Source organism: Balaenoptera borealis (assembly GCF_965194805.1).
Source record: "Balaenoptera borealis genome assembly, chromosome: 20".
NCBI lineage: Eukaryota > Metazoa > Chordata > Mammalia > Artiodactyla > Balaenopteridae > Balaenoptera > Balaenoptera borealis.
Window position 1 is genome coordinate 34,319,356 of NC_138879.1, and position 20,028 is coordinate 34,339,383.

A 20,028-nucleotide genomic window follows, 5' to 3' on the forward strand; every position below is an offset into this window, starting at 1 on the left:
TGGGTTTGTGACAACAATCACGTACCTCTTGTTCTCCTCATCTGTAAAATGGGGATGATAAATTTAGCATGGCGCGTGGTTGCAGAGATTGAAGCTGGCGTGCAGTAAGCCATTACAAACAGGGCTAATAAATCCTTCTTGTTAGGCATGTTTCAACAGTCCTGGCACTCTGGGAGAGCTGGGGCTCTTCGCACAGTGTTTGGCACATTGTAAGCCCTCAGCTTTCTGTTTAATAAGTAGCGAGAGCGAAGGTGACAGCTACCAATTTTTTACTTGGATTGTCCTGTTCTATCAGTACATAACACTCTCAAAACTGTCAGTTTTCTCCCTTACAACGTTCAAAACTGCGCCAGCTCCCACCTCCCCCAGTGAGGCTGGAAGTCACAGAAAAGGTTAATTTATACTGTGTAAATCATTCATGCTAGAACTCTCGCTGATTACACACTAAGAAGGCTCAACCATCCATCCTCTCTAACGCCCCGACCTAATTGTTACTCCGCCCACAGGGCCCGCCCTTCCCATCAAGCTCCTCCCCCTCCCCACGGCCCTACCGCCTCAGGCCTCTCGGCCTTCCGGTCGCACCTCACACCTCCGCCCAGCCGCCGAGCTCTCGCCGCAGGCCCCTCCCTCGCCCGCGGCTCCAGTGGGCCCGGGCAGCTCCAGTGGTGTCCGCACGCCCCCGCAGGCCTCCTGGCGGCGCGAGAGTGGGAGGAAGGCCCGCAGCCTGCCCCCCGAGCCGCGCCACCGCCCCAGGATAGGTAGGGCCAGAGAGGCGGGCGGGGCCGGAGGGGCGGGCGGGGCCGGAGGGGCGGGCGGCCGGGGCCCTGGCCCCCGAGGCCTCGCGAGAGGGGCGGGGCCGCGCGGTGGGCGGGGGCGGGCCTGAGGGAGGCCGCGCGGGCCCGAGAGCTGCAGGACTCGTGTTTGCTAGGCGTGGGCTAACGGTTACTGGCGCTAGCCGGCTCCGTGCGGCCCACGCGCGCCGTCGCGCCCAAAGAGTAGGCGCCGCGCCGGCCTTTCCGTGGGGGCAGCCTGTACATTGTGATTGCGCCTTTCCCCGTGCCGGGTGAGGTGAGGAGGCGGTGGCCGGGCCCGAGGAGGAGGGAGGGGACGGAGCGTGATAGCCCTGGGCGCCGCCCCTTCGGCGCCTCAGGCCCGCGGCCCGGCGACCCGGAGGCACGGGGGTCGGGCCGCGGGGAAGACGGCGCGCGTGCCCCTCCTTGGAGAGAGCGGAGCCACCTGGGCCGACGGCGCTTTTGGGATCCCCTGAAAGGCAGGAAGGAGGGCGGGACGGGGACAGCGAGCCCGATGTGGACCCGCCCGTGTCTCTCCTAGTTAGAAATAGTCCTTGGCGAAGATGGAAGGGGAGAAGCGGCCGGCGCCCTACGAGGGCCTGTTTGCCGACGGGCACCTGGTCCTGTGGACTCTGTGCTCGGTGCTGCTGCCCGTGTTCATCACCTTCTGGTGCAGCCTCCAGCGGTCGCGCCGGCAGCTGCACCGCAGGGACATCTTCCGCAAGAGCAAGCATGGGTGGCGCGACACGGACCTGTTCAGCCATCCCACCTACTGCTGCGTGTGCGCGCAGCACATCCTGCAGGGCGCCTTCTGCGACTGCTGCGGGCTGCGCGTGGACGAGGGCTGCCTCAAGAAGGCCGACAAGCGCTTCCACTGCAAGGAGATCATGCTCAAGAATGACAGCAAGGCCCTGGACGCCATGCACCACCACTGGATCCGGGGCAACGTGCCCCTGTGCAGTTACTGTGTGGTATGCAAGCAGCAATGCGGCAGTCAACCCAAGCTCTGCGATTACAGGTATGGCCTTTGTGGGTACTGATTGTCCCACAATGCTTGGAGGGAGTCAGGATTTCAAAGAGTGGGCGTAGCAGCCTGCTTTGATCTCCACAAATGGCCTCAACTGCCCACTTAGAGGACACAAGCTAATAACTAGCCCTGGTATTATACGGTGAGGCAGCTTTGCAATAGTCATTTGCCTAGTTGATTCATCTAGCCTACACTCCTTAGCCAACTTGCCCTTTTGGGTAATACAACTTGGCTCTTAACTTTCATCCAGAGGTCTCTAAGTGCCACATACTTTATGGCCACTGTATGTTATATTTTAGCTTCTGTTTCTATTGTTTAGCTCCATTTTGCATGAGGAAAAATGAAGTATGAACAAATTAACGTTTCCCTAGAGTCTCAAAACTGATTCATCCTGGGTGTTGTGTTACGAGTACAATGAAAACAAGTGTCATTCCAGGGGAGCACTTTAAGTATCTTTTCTCATCTATATTCGGTGCTATAGTGAAATACACTTCAAAAGAACACTCCTTTTGCCAGATGGTCTTTCAGGACCTGTAGCATCTTAGACAAGTGACTTTGATTAATCCAAGAATATTTTAAGAGCATTTAAGTACACACTGGACAACACATTTGTGTTCTTAAATATTGTCTGAAAATAGGTGGAGATGTCCTTTGTTCATGTTAGAGGTTGGTAATAAAAGGGGATGCTGCTTTGCAGATTATCTGTTCTAACTCATTTGACATTTGAGAGAATTTGATAGTTCAGAGAAACTTACTCAGTGGTAAAGTAGAACTGGCATCCCGAATTTCTAACCCGCAGTACAGGGTTAGGAATACTAACCCCTAGCCTCTTCTCTGCCTTAAGTCTGGACATCTTCATTGTGATGGGTTTTGTTTCTGACAAGTTGAAAAGTCCCTAAACATATAGAAAGCTGGCATGAGATAGCAAGTTACTTTTTTGATTATATTTTGTTTATTTTATTTAAAAATCCTTTTTTTAATTAGCATGAGCATTGTTATATCAACAATTATTTTTAAATCTTATTTTAATAATTTTATACTTCAGATTTAGACTTTAAAAGTTACCAAAATATATACTTTAAACAACTACAGAGATTTATAACCATTATTACTTGATATCTTTCAAATTTAGATGTCTTTCTGGCATCAGTGAGAGCTAGGTTACCAGTGTCTTTTAAAAAATTTCATACTTGTCTCCCTAGTTAAGCTTCAGTCTTGGAGAATTGGGATTAGTTGGAAAGAAGGCATGAATTGAATATTGTTTTATTTCCTTCCCTTCTTTGTGTCTGTGCAGAATTAGATTAAAATGGCTTCTATAAATATCTTAACTGCATTTCGTATACTCCTTAACAAATAATCATAGTGCTCTGATTCTCCAACCACATGATCTTTCTAGAAATGCATATCTGATTGGGGTTTCTGCTCTGTTTAAAACCCTTCAATTACCCCCATCACTTACAGTGATGGTCATTCAGTGTTAACTCCAAGTGTTTAACGTGGTATACAAGGTCCTCGTGCTCTCTGGACCCTGCCTGCCCATCTAGTCTTATCTACCACCACTGCATTAAGCTTTATGCACCGGCAACATCAGGCTGGTTGTGGTTTCCTTTAAATACCCTTTTCATACTACCCTTTTTTTCCTCAAGGCTTAAGTATCCTCCTCCTGGCTAGATTCTAGGCATCCCTTTTAAATTTTTTTTAAAGTTTTTTTTTTTTTTTAATTTATTTGGCTGCGCCGTGTCTTAGTTGCAGCGTGCGGAATCATTTAGTTGCGGCATGCAGGATCTAGTTCCCTGACCAGGGGTCGAACCCTGGCCCCCTGCATTGGGAGTGCAGAGTCTTAACCACTGGACCACCAGGGAAGTCCCGCTAGGCATCCTAATGACTCATCTTGTGCTCTTTACTCCAGGAACACTTCCCTAATCTAGGCAACCTAATGACTCGAGGCATCCTAATGACTCATCTTGTGCCCTTTACTCCAGGAACACTTCCCTAATCTAGGCAACCTAATGACTCGAGGCATCCTAATGACTCATCTTGGGCCCTTTGCTCCAGGAACACTTCCCTAATCTACTCACCCCTGCCCCCAATTTTTCCTTCTTAATGATGATATCATATCCTATATCTCAGTAGTTCTCAAAGTAAGGTCCCCAGACCAGCAGCATCAGTATCACTTGGAAACTTGTTACAAATGCAAATTCTAACACAGATTTAGGTTTAGCACACAAAATTAAAATAAAATATTTGTATTTAATACAAAATAAAATGTTTGCAATATTTGAGACATACTTAGACCAAAAAATTATTTGTTGTTTATCTGTAATTCACATTTAACTGAGCATCTTCTATTTTTCCTGGCAGTGTTAGCCCCAGCCCAGACACACTGAATCAGAAACTTGGGCTGGCAACCAACAATCTTTGCCTGACAGGCCCTGCAGATAACTCTAAAGTTCAAGAACCACTGCTCTATTTATGTACTTCTTAAACATGAGCTTCTGTCCTTAATTTTTTGTTCCCTCCTTTGAGCACAATGCACATGGCGGTGATAGGTCTGCTTTTCTGCCTTAGCTTGTTCTTACCGGTTACTGAGCAGTCTGCTCCCAGCACGCTGGAACGCCTCACCCGTGGTAAGAATGGTTCCTGTATAATTCAGGAAGTGTTTATTATTCCCAGGAGAAGAGAGCACAGTGTCCTGAAATAGTATGTATCTTGCAATGTTCTGATTTATTTTGGCAGATAATTTTATGCAGGATTACAGTCTGCTGTGACCTTCTGTAGGAATGAGATATTTTGGAAAAAGGAACAGAATAAATATTTACAACCTTTAAACACAGACAAGACTGTCCCTCTCTGGATTTTATCCAGCCCTGGGGAGGGCTCCTTCTGTGTCTGCATCACATTTTTGGGAAGTCTAAGATTTCAAGTGAACTATGAAGACTGTTCAACAAGGTAGCATTTTGAAGGGCCATATGACAGGTGGTAACTGATTTTAAAGGCTACAGAATAAGTGACAAAGGACTTTTAATTTATACTCACTGTCATTATTTAGTTTTCACATATTAAGCATATATTTTGTGCCAGGCACTGTGCTGGATCCTATTTTCCCTGTAGGCTTCTTTCTTTTCTGTGTTTTCCTGCCTCTGCCCCAACCACGGCAGAGTTATGTCTGCACCTAGTATCATCTTATCACTGCTCCCCACACTTCTTTCGTTTCTTCTAACCTCTATTCTGACTAAAATAGGAAATTAAGTTCTATTTTTAAGTATTCATTATGTTTATTGAATAAACCTTTGTTCCTTATAGTGTTCTGTCTCTCATTAAGAAAACTTTTTGGTTTATATTGTATTTTATTTATAAAAACCTTTATAAAACACTTTATTTATTAAAAAAATCTTTTATTTATAAAGCCTTTTCTTCATTACACCCGCCTACACACACACACACACACACACACACACACACACAGTGATTAATAAAACAAGCTTCTGACTCTTAGAAGGTAATTACATTGGCAGCTTTACTCTAGGCTTTGATCTTAAACTTTATGATTCTGGGTTCTAATGTTTATTCATTTCATTAATTATCTGAAACAATGAAAGGATACCAGATTATCTTCTGGAACAGAGGTGAGCATACTTTTTCTGTGAAGAGCCAAAACTAAGGATTTCAGGCTTTGCAGACCATATGATCTGTTATAATTACTTCACTCTACCGTCCATCATAGTACAAAACTAGCAACAGAGAGTACGTAAATGAATGGCATAGCTATATTCCAATAAAACTTATTCACAAAATTAGGAGGCAGATGTATTTGTAGTTTGCCAACCCCATTCTAGTATGAATTTCATAGATGACCATCTCAGCTTCACATATAATTCTGTTGCCTCTTCCAGCATACTAAAGAAGAGAGCTATTGTGAACAGGTAACTTTAGAGAAAACTTTTTTTTTTTTTTAATAAAACAGTCATACTCCTGCACAAGAATGGCACATAGGGTAATGTTCTGTGTCTTCATAAGGATAAGTTACATAATTATGTTTACTTGTCAAAACTCAGCAGATGTACATATTTGTACATTTCATCATATATAAATTTTACATTGAAAGAAAAAAACCTATAAACAAATAATGAACTCAAGGTAATGATATGCCTGCTTGCCGAGGTGTTTAGGAGATATTCTAATGTCTGCGATTTATTTTTAATGCACCAAAAATAAGATAGATTAATGGATAGATAGAAATGAAACAAAGCAATTACAGTTAATATATTAATGCTGGAATATAGGTGATGGGCTTACCTGTGTTCCTGTAAAAAAAATTTTTTTAATGCAAAACACTTAAAAAAGCAAGAAACTAATAAGGACCTACTGTATAGCACAGGGAACTCTACTCAGGGAACAGTACTACTCTGTCATGGCCTATATGGGAAAAGAATCTAAAAAAGAGTGGATATATGTACAACTGATTCACTTTGCTGTACACCTGAAACTAACACAACATTGTAAATCAACTATACTCCAATAAAAATTAAATATATGTATGTGTGTGTGTGTGTGTGTGTGTGTGTGTGTGTGTGTGTGTGTGTAAAAGCAAGGAGACTATCATTGTTTTTTGGAAATACTTGCTGAAGTATTGAAAGGTGAAATCTCATAATGTCCATAATTTACTTTCAAATGATTCAGCAAAATATGAGTTTATTTTGAAAGAGAGAGAGAAAATGTGGGAGAAAATGTTACTTAAGAATCAGAGTTAAGGGTTGGTTTAAGGGTATTCATTTTGCTATTCTTTTGACTTCTGTGTAGGTTTAAAATTTTTCAAAATAAAAAGTTGGGGAAAGAATAAAGATCATAAACAATCACTCAAAGACATGACTGCTAAAACTAAAGTATCAAGACATTATTAGTAATGTCTTATTTTCCCATCAGGTTTGAAACCTAGGTCAAATAAAATACCAATTACAAAATATATAACGAGAACAGGTCTCGGTTTTGATTGTGTTATTTCTCAGGAAAAATATAAAGCTGAATAAGGAGTAAGTATTTTGGCTTTACCTTTACAGAGAAAAGGCTGATAATAGCCATCATCTTGGTTAAAAGAGTCTTTTCTGAAATTTATGAGAACTTATTAAATGATAAAGGTGTCACAAATCAGTGGGATAGAAAAGATTATAAATCGTGCTAGGACAAGTGCTCTTTGAGGAAGTAAAAGTTGACTCTTCATATCACACTCTATACCAAAATAAACTCCAGATGGATTGAAGCAGGAGTTCTTAGTTCATAGATAGATAAGGTTCCAGGAAGCCTGGCACTTTCATGAGATTCTCAGTGGAATCTGTAGCCCCAGAAGGTTAAGAAGCACTGAATTAAAGGCATAAATATGAAAACTGAAGTGTGAGGGAGGAATAGCTATAGGCGAATATCTAATTTGGAAAGGTAAAGGACTTCAGAGCATGAAAGCATTTAAATAAACCACAAAGGGAAATACAGATCTGTCTAGCAAAAAATAAAGTACATTAAAAGGTAAATTTAAGAGAAAACTGAAATGTTTGTAATAACTATGACAGAAAAGAAGTTGATATCCTACATAAATAAAAAGTACATGCAGTTATTAAAACCTAGTAAAAGACGAATATAGACCATGAATCAATTCACAAAAAATTATGATATATCCATGTGATATGATATTAATACATTCTTAACAAACCATGTTTTTTAAAAAATACTTAATGGCATAGGACAGAATTAATGATATAATTTCCAAAGAAAAGTACTGTCCAGATATATATATAAAAATACATCATATCCCTAACCTGAAAAATAAACATATAGGGACTGTAAAACTGAGAATAAATACATCAAAAAGTTAAGAGTAACTATCTCTGGATGACTTTTATGTCTTTCTGTATTTTCTAAATTCTAAAGCATAAGCCAATATCATCTAAAATACAGTTTTAAAAATTTATGCAAGTAGTTCATGTATAGATACTGGTGTTTAGAAACTCAAGCAATACAAAAGAACATAGAGTAAAAAGAGAATGTTCTTGTCATCCCTCGGTCCCATTTTTCTTCCCAGAGGAAACCATTGTGAAATAATTCAGTGGGTTTCCTTTCAGGTTATTTTCAGTAATAATATGCTAGTTTAAAGTTAACAGTAGAGCAGTAGGTGGAGGTGGTATACTTTGGCTGCATTAGCAGTCTATCGTAGTTTCTCAAGCTTAGGTTGAAAGCAAGTGTTAACAAGGTTATCATGCAAGTTAATTTACAGTTTTCCCTTTAACAGATCCTGCAGATAATTGTAATTCCAGCAGTAAATAGGATTCTTGAGTTAATAGCAGTAATTACTTGATAAACCTGAACATCCAGCTGAAAAAAAACCTTAAAATAGAAGTCCAAGAGAGTTGACCTTGGGGTGAAAGTTTTTATCCTCTTTTTTTCTTATTTTTATTTATTTAATTATAACCGTTGTTTTCTGTTGACCTCTTTTTGTCTATGCAGTTAGATTTGTCTTATCTGTGAGTGGATTAAATACTTAGCGGATTAATAATAGAAACCCAGGGCCTTTGCCAGCACTATTCTCTGCTTGTTTCATGCATGCGTTCAAATGTAGAGGCAAATTTGAACATAAATATCTGTCTGTACTTCAGATACAAACATATAGATTAGTTTCATATTAACTGCCAATAAGAAGTTGACTATTTTACTATATTTGCTAAAGTGTTCACAGATGGTTATAAGTCAGGAGGTTTTCAAACTGGACCCTGAGGAACTCTTTTAAGGACGCAGGCCAGTGGGGCATTTAAGCTGAAGGTCTTTAGGCCTCACGAACCTATTCCAGCCAAAGCACAAATCGATAGTACACAAAACCATTGTTCTAGACCAGCTTTGTTTATGTGGATTATATCTACTAATATTTACCACGTTGTAAATTAAAACTGAGAAATTGTTTAAATATTCATTTTAAAAATAACAATAATGGTAACATAAAATATTTTTGTGAAAATTTAGTGAGAAGATGGGCATCGTTTTACTTTTTTGGTACATTTCTTTGGTGTGGAAGTCAGCGCCTCCTATCTACTGCATTCAGTCTGTTGATTTAGCATATATCATATAGCTTCCGGAAAACTCTACTGTATACTTCGGATAGAGTGAAGGTGAAATAACATATTATTATTAAAATGATTTTAACCTCAGAGACACCCTGAAAGGATCTTCCCCAGACCACACTTTAAGAACCACTGTTAGATTAAACTGTCAAGTATGCTCAAAGTTTATTGTTTTAGGGACTTCCCTGGTGGTCCAGTGGTTACAACTCCGCACTTCTACTGCAGGGGGCACGGTTTTGATCCCTGGTCAGGGAACTAAGATCCCACATGCCGTGTGGCCCAAAAAAAAAAAAAAAAAAGGGACGTTAAAAAAAAAGTTTATTGCTCAGATACAATTATAAATTTTTTATTTGCCAGATTTTTTCATTGATGATGAAATTACTATTTCAGGTTTTTTTGACAAAAATGATTGGTTTGCAGATGAGTAAGATTGTGGTTTAAAGTTAATTATTGTCTTTGTTTTTTCCTTCCCTCAGGTGCATTTGGTGTCAGAAAACAGTACATGATGAGTGTATGAAAAATAGCTTAAAGAATGAACAGTGTGATTTTGGAGAATTCAGAAACCTCATCATTCCACCAAGTTATTTAACCTCCATTAATCAGATGCGTAAAGACAAAAAAACAGATTACGCAATGGTAATCAGAGTTTACTTTTCCTTGTGTAACTGATTTCCAAAAAGTTATTTAAGTCAGTGTATGAAACACAACTGTGTGTGTGAGAAGAATCATATTAGTGGTTCCTAAATCACTGAGTCCAAATCACTTGAGGAGCTTTTTAAAAATACAGACTTCTGAGCCCACCTCCATCACCATGTTTGATTTAGTAGATCTAGGGTAAGTCCCCGGAATCTATTTTTTTTAAGTCCTCAGATGATTCTGATGAACAGCCGGATTTGGGATTCATGATTATTGTCAGTGAAAAGAAAACAGAGATTTTCCTCACACGTTGTTCTAAAAGAATTTTTTCGTTTGGAACCTCATGTAGGGTGCCTGGAGATAAGTTTATGTTGCACATTAGATGCTTCCACAGATAATGGTGAGCATTAAAGCTTGGCAGTATATATATGTATGAAAATTGGTACAAACATCTTTCAGTCTTCATGTAGCTCTGAAGGAAAAACTGTAAAATCTGCATTTATTTCCTACTTGAATGTCCCAAAGTAGTTAAACTATTTCATTCTAAAACTAAATTCTGTTTTTTCCAAGTTCAGATTTTATATCTTAAATGTCATCTTTGTCAATATTCCTGCAAAAGAAAGAGGGATGTTAAAATTTAAAAACATGTTTAATGTTGTTGTGATACTTTTTTTTAAATGGACAACTCTTACGTATCTGAATTCAATCTGAGATCATAGGGGATGAGAATCACTAAGTAAAACCGTGGAACATCTTCATTAATGTTATATCCACAAGGAGAAGGGGAGAGGAAAGAAGTGGTTAGATTAGAGAAACAATTTCATTTGACTTTGGGCTTTGTACAGTTCTGGATTCTTGAATCTATTTCTGAATACCCCATTAAAAAAAAAGCTTGAAAATTAGAATTCATCCAGAAAAGGAAAGTCAGGGTTGAGAGAGCAGAGAAAATCAATGTCCATTCTATGAAGGGTTGAAACGTGTTGCCTGGGAGACAAGACTAATAAACAATATAATGCTTCTGGTGTTTGAACACAACAGGTATATGGAAGAACAAATGAAATTTTTCCTTGCCTCAGGAGTCAAAAGTAGAACAATGAAAGTTGTTGAAAGACAGATTTTTAACTCAATTTAAGTCAAAACTTTCTAATAATTTGATTTAGCAGTGGAATGGGCTGCCTTGTTAGTGAGTTTCTTCTTACATGAGTATCCAAGGATATACTGGATGACTTATCCAGAATAATGTAGAAGAGAATTATATATTAAGCAGAAATTAGTTCATTTCTAAGGAACTTTTCCATTCTTAGAATTCTTTGATTTTTATATTGTATCGATTGGGATAGTTGTTCTCTCAGCAGATTTACAGCACTGTTCTTATTAAGAAATGAAAAACTTAACTGCTCACCATCTTTGAGATATTAAGGTCTTTTCACTCACATTAATTTTTTTAGCTAGCGTCTAAGCTTGGAAAGCAGTGGACTCCATTAATAATCCTGGCCAACTCTCGTAGTGGAACTAATATGGGAGAAGGACTGCTGGGAGAATTCAGGATCCTCCTAAATCCCGTACAGGTAACCAAAGAGAAAACCTTCCTTTCTGTATTAATCTTTTCATTCTTAGTTTTACATTTTCCATAAATTGTAAGGGTTGTTAATGCTTGAAACCAGTAATCATCTGATTGTAGGGAAGAATAATAATTATGAAAGTATTGAGCCATTCAAATATGTGGAGAAAGAGGGGTTCTCATGGTGGGGATGTAAAATGCTGCAGCAACTTTAGAAAACACTTGGGCAGTTTCTTAAAAAGTCAAACGGACTTCCCTGGTGGTCCAGTGGCTAAGGCTCCGTGCTCCCAGTGCAGGGGGCCCAGGTTCGATCCCTGGTCAGGGAACTAGATCCCACATGCCGCAGCTGAAAGATCCCACACACCGCAACTAAAGATCCCACAACGCCGCAATGAAGATCCTGCATGTGGCAACGAAGATCCCGCATGCGGCAGCGAAGATCCCGCGTGCCACAGCTAAGACCCAGCGCAGCCAAATAAATAAATAGATATTTTTTTAAAACAAAAAAGTCAAACATAAATTTACCGTACCCCCTAGAACTTCTAGGAATCTACCCAAGTGAAACAAAAACATATATCCCACAAACACTTTTATGCAAATGTTCATAGCAGCATTATTCATAATAGCCAAAAAGTGAAAATAACCCACTGTCCATCAGTCAGTGGCTGGATAAAACAAAATGTGATATACCCATATGAGTGGAATATTCAGTGATAAAAAGGAGCTACTGATACGTACATACATACTACAATAAATGAACCTCAAAAACATGCTGAATGAAAGAAGCCCAATGCAGGGGACCCATATTGTATGATTCCATTTATGTGACATGTTCAGAAAGGGTAAATCTATAGAAACAGAGTGAAACAGTGATTGCTGGAAATTGGGAGTAATTGCACACCGACATTTTTAAATGTAAGAATAAAAGACTCAGACCATTAAGATTGAGCTGACATGTTAGCGGCTTCTATTTTGAAAAACTAAACAACTCATTGTACAACAATCATAAATGCAATAACTTTTCTTTCTAATTTGTAATTTCCCTTTCAACATTACACAACTTAAGGAAATATAAAAATAATTTTACAAGGAAAGAGAAAGGGGAGTTCCCTGGCTGTCCAGGGGTTAGGACTCAGCACTTTCACTGCCGTGGCCTGGGGTTCAGTCCCAGTTCAGGGAACTAAGACCCTGCAAGTCACGTGGCACAGCCAAAATAAATAAATGAATAAAATTTTAAAATAAAAGGAAAGAAAATCACCTGCATTATCTGCACACAAATACATCAGTTGTTTTCATTTGCCCATGTTCTTTCCGTGAATTGTCTGTGCATTTACATATTAGCATTTCTGTAACAATAATCTAGGTACAAGTTTACATTCTGTTTTCTTTACCTAAAAGTATATTTTTCTGTGTTGCAACATAGTCCTCATAATTATGTATGAAATGACTAAGAAATCATCAAATGGATATATCTGTATTTATCCAGTCTCCTGCTGTTGGAGGTCAAGTTTCTCTCTAAGGTTGTGCAATTATAAATAATGCCACACTAAATATCTTTACACACAGGGCATTTTCGTCTTTTGAAATATTTTCCTAGATCATTTACAGAATTATAGGTATCAAGGATCCTTTCACCTTTATGTCATTTTATGCATATTGCAGAATTGTTTTCCAGAAATTGGTACTAACTTGCACTAGTAATGGAGTTTTTAAATCCTGTATAAAATATGAAGCACTAGTTAAAGGTGAACTTAGCATGGCCTGGTTTTATGTGAACAGCAAAGAGGCAGTATTGTGTAGTGGATAAACTACAGGATTGAATTTGTATATCAGCACCTAATTATCAGAGGAAGCGTAGGCAAGTTATTTAACCTTCCTGTGCCTCCATTTCCTGGTCAGTAGAATGAGGTTTACTCGTGCTTTGTAGGGTCAACATTGGGATGATCCACAGTGAATATAGTCTGGCATAGTGCCTGGCATATTGTTAAAGATAAACACATCATAGCCAGTATTGTTATTTAAGCATATCTATGTACTCATCTAGAAGGAAATTATCCTCACAGATGGATGACAGTGTAAGATAAAATAATTTTTTCCTTTTCTTTCACATCTAGGTTTTTGATGTTACTAAAACTCCTCCTGTCAAAGCCCTGCAACTTTGTACTCTTCTTCCCTATTACTCAGCTCGAGTCCTTGTTTGTGGAGGGGATGGGACTGTGGGCTGGGTCCTGGATGCAGTTGATGAAATGAAGATTAAGGTATCCATCTTTAAGACCTACTTGCCTTTCACAGAAGCACTTCTAAGATAACTATACAGTATTTGTGCTTATATTTTTTATTATGCAGATGAATATTAGAAGACATTGCCAATTTTAAATATTGTGATTGAGCAGTTATTATTATATTTGTATCTTTATTGCTTTGGCTTTAAATTTTACCAAATACTATTACCCTACAAATAGTCTGAAGAGAAAAATCAAAAATATATCTTCTATATTGTAGGGACAAGAGAAATACATTCCACAAGTTGCAGTCTTGCCTCTGGGAACGGGCAACGATCTATCTAATACCTTGGGTTGGGGTACAGGCTATGCGGGAGAAATCCCAGTCACACAAGTCTTAAGAAACGTGATGGAAGCAGATGGAGTTAAACTAGATAGGTAAGTTATACTTCCCCCCAAAAGCAGATTTCTTGAGCTTTGGGAATATTGTTTGGATTATAAATGAAGGCTTGTATAGTTGTAAAGTTAAATGTAATTTAAATGTAAAAAACTATGTTAGTTGTACTTATACATGGATACTGGTGTTTTATTTTGTTGCTGTATATTTTGTTGTTATGTAAGGACTGAAGTCATAAATTAGGCTGAGTACTCATTCCAAAACTTACATACTCACTTTAATGTGCTTATTTCTCCAAATGCTATTTTAATAGAAGAACCTCATCTACCAGGTGTCCAGAGTTGATTGGTAATAATTATAGTTAATTGGCAGTTAATTTGGTAATAATTACTGATTCTTTTTTTAACTTCTGTTTTTTAGATGGAAAGTTCAAGTAACAAATAAAGGATACTACAACTTAAGAAAACTCAAGGTGTGTTTTTAGGGCTGCAGTTTCGAGTGGTCTCAACAAGTATGATGGAGTGCTTCCACTGTGGTGCTGTGGTGGGACGCAGCGACAGGTCCTTATCTCTAGGGAGCTGGTTATGAAATAGGCTGCAGGTGTGCCTGGTTCCACCCTGGTAGATCAGACTGGAAATATTTCAGGGGAAGTGACCTGGGAGTTGGTCCTTAACATGTAAATACAATTTAGATCAACAGAGAAAGGAACAAAAGGCTTCCCAGGTAGAGGAAATAGAGGCGAGAGGGTGCACATCATGGTTAGTAAATAGCAAGTAATACAGAGATAGCAGGTCTGTAGTTTTAAAAAGATACTCTAGAGATAGTGTGAAAATAGCTTAGAAACCTGCACTATGACCCAAAAAAAGGGAATCTTAGGATGAGGACAATTCAGAGACGTTTTAGAGGTGGAATTGATCAAGACTTGGCAGCTGATTGGTATTAGGGGAAGTGAGAAAAAAACATTACTACCAGATTTCTAGTTTTTATGACGGGATGTATAGAAGTGACATTAACCAAGATAAGAAAAATAGAGCTTCAGGTTTGAATAGGAAGAAAATGCGTGAAGATTTTGGGCATGTCAACCTTGAGTCTGTGGCCCACTGAACAAGAAGTCAGAAATGCAAGCGTATTGCTCAGGAAGAAGACCAAGTGCAGCTAGGTTGAGGGAATCCAGGCTGGATTGGGAAGTAAGATAAGTTAAGTGGGGACCAATAGCCTGATTGAGACTGAAAAAGCTGAGAGCCTGAGAGTTGCAATGGAAGTAAAAAGCAAATGTAATGGGAACACAGGAGTGGAAAGCCTGGGTGCAAGGTAGAGCCATTTAGATGTAGCATATTAACCAGAAATGGAAAGTGAAATTTATATCTTATAGGATCAGCCTTTGAACTGAAGCTTTATCTCTGGAAACTTCACTGGATAGCATAAAATAACTCTACGCAAAAAGTGAATGCAGAAAGTACTCAATTTTCATAAAGAACACAAAGACTAAGATTTACATATTATATAACACAGGTTTGGATGGAAGCATAATCTGTTGCTTATTCTTACCCTTTTCCACAGGAATTCACAATGAACAACTATTTTTCTGTTGGACCTGATGCTCTTATGGCCCTCAATTTTCATGCTCATCGTGAGAAGGCACCATCTCTGTTTTCTAGCAGAATTCTTAATAAGGTGTGTTGGATAAAATAACCTTTCCTGCTTAGCACCTAAGGTACAGTAAAAATCAAGAGTTCAATTATATCTAGCACTCTTTCAACTAGATTGAGATAGAACTAACTTATGGAAACATTTACCTGTTCTGTTTTATGTAAGACTGTCAAATTAGATCCTTAAATGTATTTTATTAAAGTATTTCATAACCATGACAAAATTTTTTTAACTCAGAGTCGGAACGCTTTACAGCATATTTCGCTTAGATGGCAACTAAATGGAATATATAAGAGCTTATCTTACTTAAATGGCAAGTAGAATTGGAATTAAGTTTAGGTAGGATAAATTTTTGGTGAAGTCATTAATGGAAAACTAGATTCCATTGGCCTGAAAAAACTCTTAAGAGGCAGATGAGGTAAGAAAAGGAGCAGTTTGTTTACTGCACTTTTAACTGAGATGATCTCCGGTTTCTAGTACAATTGATTCCTTTGGTGGAAGTTTTGTCTTGGAATATTTTTAATGACTTTTGGTAATTGAGCAATAGGATGCAAAAAATAGATGCAAAACAATTTTGTTCCTGGTTCTGTTTTACAAATATTTCAAATTTACAAATAGCTCCCTTTTATTAATATAGTTACTAAGGCAATAAGAATTGCTGTTTATACAGTTGCTAATTAACATCTCAGTGCTTCCATCAACCTTTCTGTATTCAAAAGTGATTATAAAATGTTTGCTAGATTTACCTGTGTTACTTTCATTAAGTGATCTGAAGTAGTAGGAAAAGGTGGAATTTTCTAATTTTAACATAGTATTTCTTTATAAGGTGTACCTTTTTGGATAAACTGGGAGAAAACAGCATTTAAGCACAAACCACCCCATCCTACATTCCCCTGAAAAAATGGGCTAATTAAACTCAGAAGTGATGGTGCCCCTTCTTCCATCTGTATCTAGTCCACTCTGGATACATGACTCAACCATCACATCAGGGAGCTTTGGTTCAGTGTCTTTTTCTTGCTTACAGGGCTTGTTAGATTGCTTTAATATCATATTTTCTGTCCATTTCTCATAGGCTGTTTACTTATTTTATGGAACCAAAGATTGTTTAGTGCAAGAATGTAAAGATTTGAATAAAAAAGTTGAGGTAAGCTTTTAAACTTTTAGGTGGTCTCTGGATTATGAACTTTTTTTTTAATGAAAATGCTGAATTTTCTATTAACATATTTTGCTAACACATAGGGAGTATTTATTGTGTACCAGACGCTTTACTAAGTGCTTTATACACATTTTCCCACTGAATTCTCACTACAACCTGTAAGGCAGGTACTATTATATTCCCATCTTGCAGAAAACTATTTGAAATTAAATAACTTGCCCACATATACAAAGTGCCCAAGGATACAGGTAACCAGGACTTGAACCCAGGTTTATGTAACTCCAGAGTCTGTTACCTAGACACTCTGAACAGCGTCCATGTGAAGTTTTCTGACACAGTGCCTAACTCATCATGGACTCTCAGAGGAAGTTTAAGCCCAAAGTTTAACTCCTTTTATGGTTGTGATGTATCTCTCTTACATACTAAAGCGAAATAGAAATGTATGAGCAGTAAAGATAGGATATTCATGATTGCTTATTGCTACAGCACCCCGACATCACGATATTGGCAAAGTTTTATATGTATTCTTTGCTTGCTTCAGAAAAGAATCTGTAATGGTTAATAGCAATGGCAAAGACATTAATACAGAGAAACGTGGAACTACTAAAATAAGTAAAAAGGGGGACTTCCTCAGCAGTCCAGTGGTTAAGACTCCACACTTCCACTGCAGTGGGCGTGGGTTTGATACCTGGTTGGGGAACCAAGATTTCACATACCATAGCTCGGCCAAAAAAAAAAAGAAGGGAAGAGCCAAACAATAAACAACTTAGGGAAAGAGTGAAAAATGAGCCCGGAGGGAGGAGCCTGACTATACACTCACCAGGGAAAGCTGCTGCGGTGAGGTAGACGCTGAGCTCACGGCAAAGGAGGAATGGCGAGGGTTGCCATAGAAAATGTTTCCTTCTGCTTTATCGTATTTCCTTTTTCCTGGGCTTCGATAGCAGGGGTAGAGTGAAGCATACAAGGTAGCACTTTTTTTTTTTTTTTTTTTTTTGTCTAATAGTTTACTTATACAAAAATTATTTGTGAAACCACCTACAAAATGCCAGGCACTGTTCTAGGTACTAGCTGTACAGTGATAAATCCCTCGGTCTCACTAAGTTTACAGTCTGGAGAGAAGAAAGACATTAAACCATATTGCAATATGGCATGAGAAGTGATCTGATAAGGAAAATATGCGGTCTTAGAGGAATAGATAAGAGCAGTACATAACCCAGGGACTGGAAACTGTCTAGGGAAAGTGACTGACAAGGAAGTCTTTCTGGAAGAAGTGACGAGCTGCAGTCTGCAAATTAAATAAAACTTAGCTAAGTGAAGAGAGGTGAAAATTATTCTAGGCTAAGAACAGCATGTGCCAAGGCCCAGAGACAAGAGAGAACGTGACATATTTGAGTGTATTCAAGCTGGACCATAGCTTGCGGGAGAGAAAAGGGTAAGAGAGCTGAGGCTGGAGAGGTGGACAGAGGCCAAGATCACAGAGGAACTTGTGACTTGTTAAGGAACTTGGATTTCATCATGAGCACTGAGTCAAGCCATTGAAGGGATGTAATAAGGGGATAAGTGTCAGTCTAACCAATCTTTGAGAGATGAATAAGAGGAGAGTAAAGCTAGAGAAACGATGGGCTGCTGGACTAGGGTACTGTCAGGAATGATGGAGAAGGATGGATACTTAGAAGAAGCCCCATCAGTTGTTTTTAGTGATTAATTGGTATAGAGAGTAAAGGCACAGAAGTCAAAGATAGTTCCCAGGTTTCTGGTTAGGCTTGCGGCGTTGGGGGTGGGGTGGGGGGTGGTGCTACTCTTTCTTGGGAAAGTAGATTGCAGAGAAGATGCTTAACTCAGTTTTGTGCATGGGAGTTTTAGGTGCCACAGTCAGTTGGCAGTGTTTTGTGGGCAGTTAGATGTACAGATCTAGCCCAGTTCACTTTCCTGGACAAGCAAAATAGAGCCATCAGCACAGAGATGGCAATTAGCAAGATAGAAGTGGCTCAGATTTCAATCCAGAGTGTGTAGAGAAGAGAAAGGAGCCCAGTACATAGCTATGTGGAATGCCTTCAACGTGAGGTTGGGAGTAGTGACTGAGGAGGAACATCCAGAGAAGTAGTCTCGTTCCCAGAAAGCAGAGTGTGAGGTGCTATTAAAACAGCAAGTTAGATAAAACCTGAAAATATAAGGGGATTCAACAAAAAAGGATTTCTTTGATGACCTTGGTTTTTAAAAAATTTCATTTGTTATAATCCATTTATTACAGTAAACATTGAACAGGTGAGAAAGGCCAGATTACCTGGAGTGAGGAGTAGGAAGCAGTCTTCATACCAGCTGTCACATCTTATGTGTATGAAAATGGATGGGAATTGTAAGTGACTATGTCTGGAAGTAGCGTGCCCTGAAGTAACTTACTCCTTGTATTTCTTTAAAGCTAGAGCTGGATGGTGAGCGAGTAGAACTGCCGAATTTGGAAGGTATTATCGTTCTGAACATTGGCTACTGGGGCGGTGGCTGCAGACTGTGGGAAGGGATGGGAGATGAGACTTACCCTCTAGCCAGGTATGTACATTTGCAAGTGGTTTTTTATGTCACTGGTTTCTGTTGTTCTTTGTAGACTTTTAACATTTTTCCCACAGATTTTCTTTATTGTATACCTTGTTAATATCAATACTTAATAAGTTGTTGGTCCACCTATGTTAAAAAGTAATTGTCCTATTGGGGCTGATTTTATTTTATTGCATCACATAATCCATATTTCCTTTGTCCAATTTTAGGCATGATGATGGTTTACTGGAAGTTGTTGGAGTATATGGGTCTTTCCACTGCGCTCAGATTCAAGTGAAACTGGCAAATCCTTTTCGAATAGGACAAGCACATACAGTGCGGGTAGGTGAAATATTGCTACCATGGACTAACTTGTCCATTTCTAAGCCATTGATGTGTAGAAGTAAATATACATGCTATACCTTGCCTTAAACCATCATGTGGTTTACAGCCCATGCTGTTGGTCACCCTCCACCAGTGGTGAGTAGGATGGGGAGAAACAGGAAATATGACCCTCAATCCAGCTGAAGAAGTGAAGCGTTCAGTGAAAAAGAATCCCTTAAACCATTGAGGAATAAAGATATATTCAGATTAATTTTCTAAGAGTGAAATGCTAATAAATGTCCCTGAGAAGGGTTAAGGGACTTGGGATGTTATTAAGGAAGATTTTTCTGAGCTTTTTGGGGACTGACTGTTTTCTCGTTATTTGTCCCTAATTCTAGCTGATCTTGAAGTGCTCGATGATGCCAATGCAGGTAGATGGGGAGCCATGGGCCCAGGGGCCCTGCACTGTCACCATAACCCACAAGACACACGCGCTGATGTTATATTTCTCTGGAGAACAAACAGATGACGACATCTCTAGTACTTCAGATCCAGAGGACACAAAGGAAACGGAGTAGGTGGAGGAGGAAAGAGAACTTAGTGTAGAATCCTCACAAACGAGTAGATACACA

The 20,028-nt window shown here is 39.1% G+C and overlaps 2 protein-coding genes across 5 annotated transcripts in view; one reads left to right on the forward strand and one right to left on the reverse strand.

Annotated features, from left to right (window-relative positions):
* Positions 1 to 804, reverse strand: part of LOC309618910 (uncharacterized protein C17orf67 homolog) — a 33,237-nt gene extending 32,433 nt beyond the window's left edge. The window contains exon 1 of the mRNA XM_082373401.1: positions 583 to 804. The gene's annotated coding sequence lies outside the window, so the exon portion shown is untranslated. The remainder of the gene's footprint in view (positions 1 to 582) is intronic.
* Positions 647 to 20,022, forward strand: DGKE (diacylglycerol kinase epsilon). Of its 4 annotated transcripts, none has more exons than XM_082373389.1 (12): positions 647 to 758; positions 1,333 to 1,809; positions 9,395 to 9,554; positions 11,003 to 11,122; positions 13,230 to 13,373; positions 13,618 to 13,775; positions 14,155 to 14,206; positions 15,295 to 15,408; positions 16,457 to 16,528; positions 18,960 to 19,087; positions 19,303 to 19,414; positions 19,795 to 20,022. In XM_082373389.1, the coding sequence occupies exons 2-12, from the start codon at positions 1,355 to 1,357 to the stop codon at positions 19,972 to 19,974; spliced, it is 1,695 nt and encodes a 564-aa protein (XP_082229515.1). In that variant the 5' UTR covers positions 647 to 758; positions 1,333 to 1,354; the 3' UTR covers positions 19,975 to 20,022. The 4 variants fall into 4 exon arrangements, with proteins under 4 accessions (XP_082229515.1, XP_082229516.1, XP_082229514.1 ...); XM_082373388.1 differs by lacking the exon at positions 647 to 758 and adding an exon at positions 859 to 1,068; XM_082373387.1 differs by lacking the exon at positions 647 to 758 and having other exon boundaries at positions 859 to 1,809.
* The last annotated feature ends 6 nt before the right edge of the window (positions 20,023 to 20,028 follow it).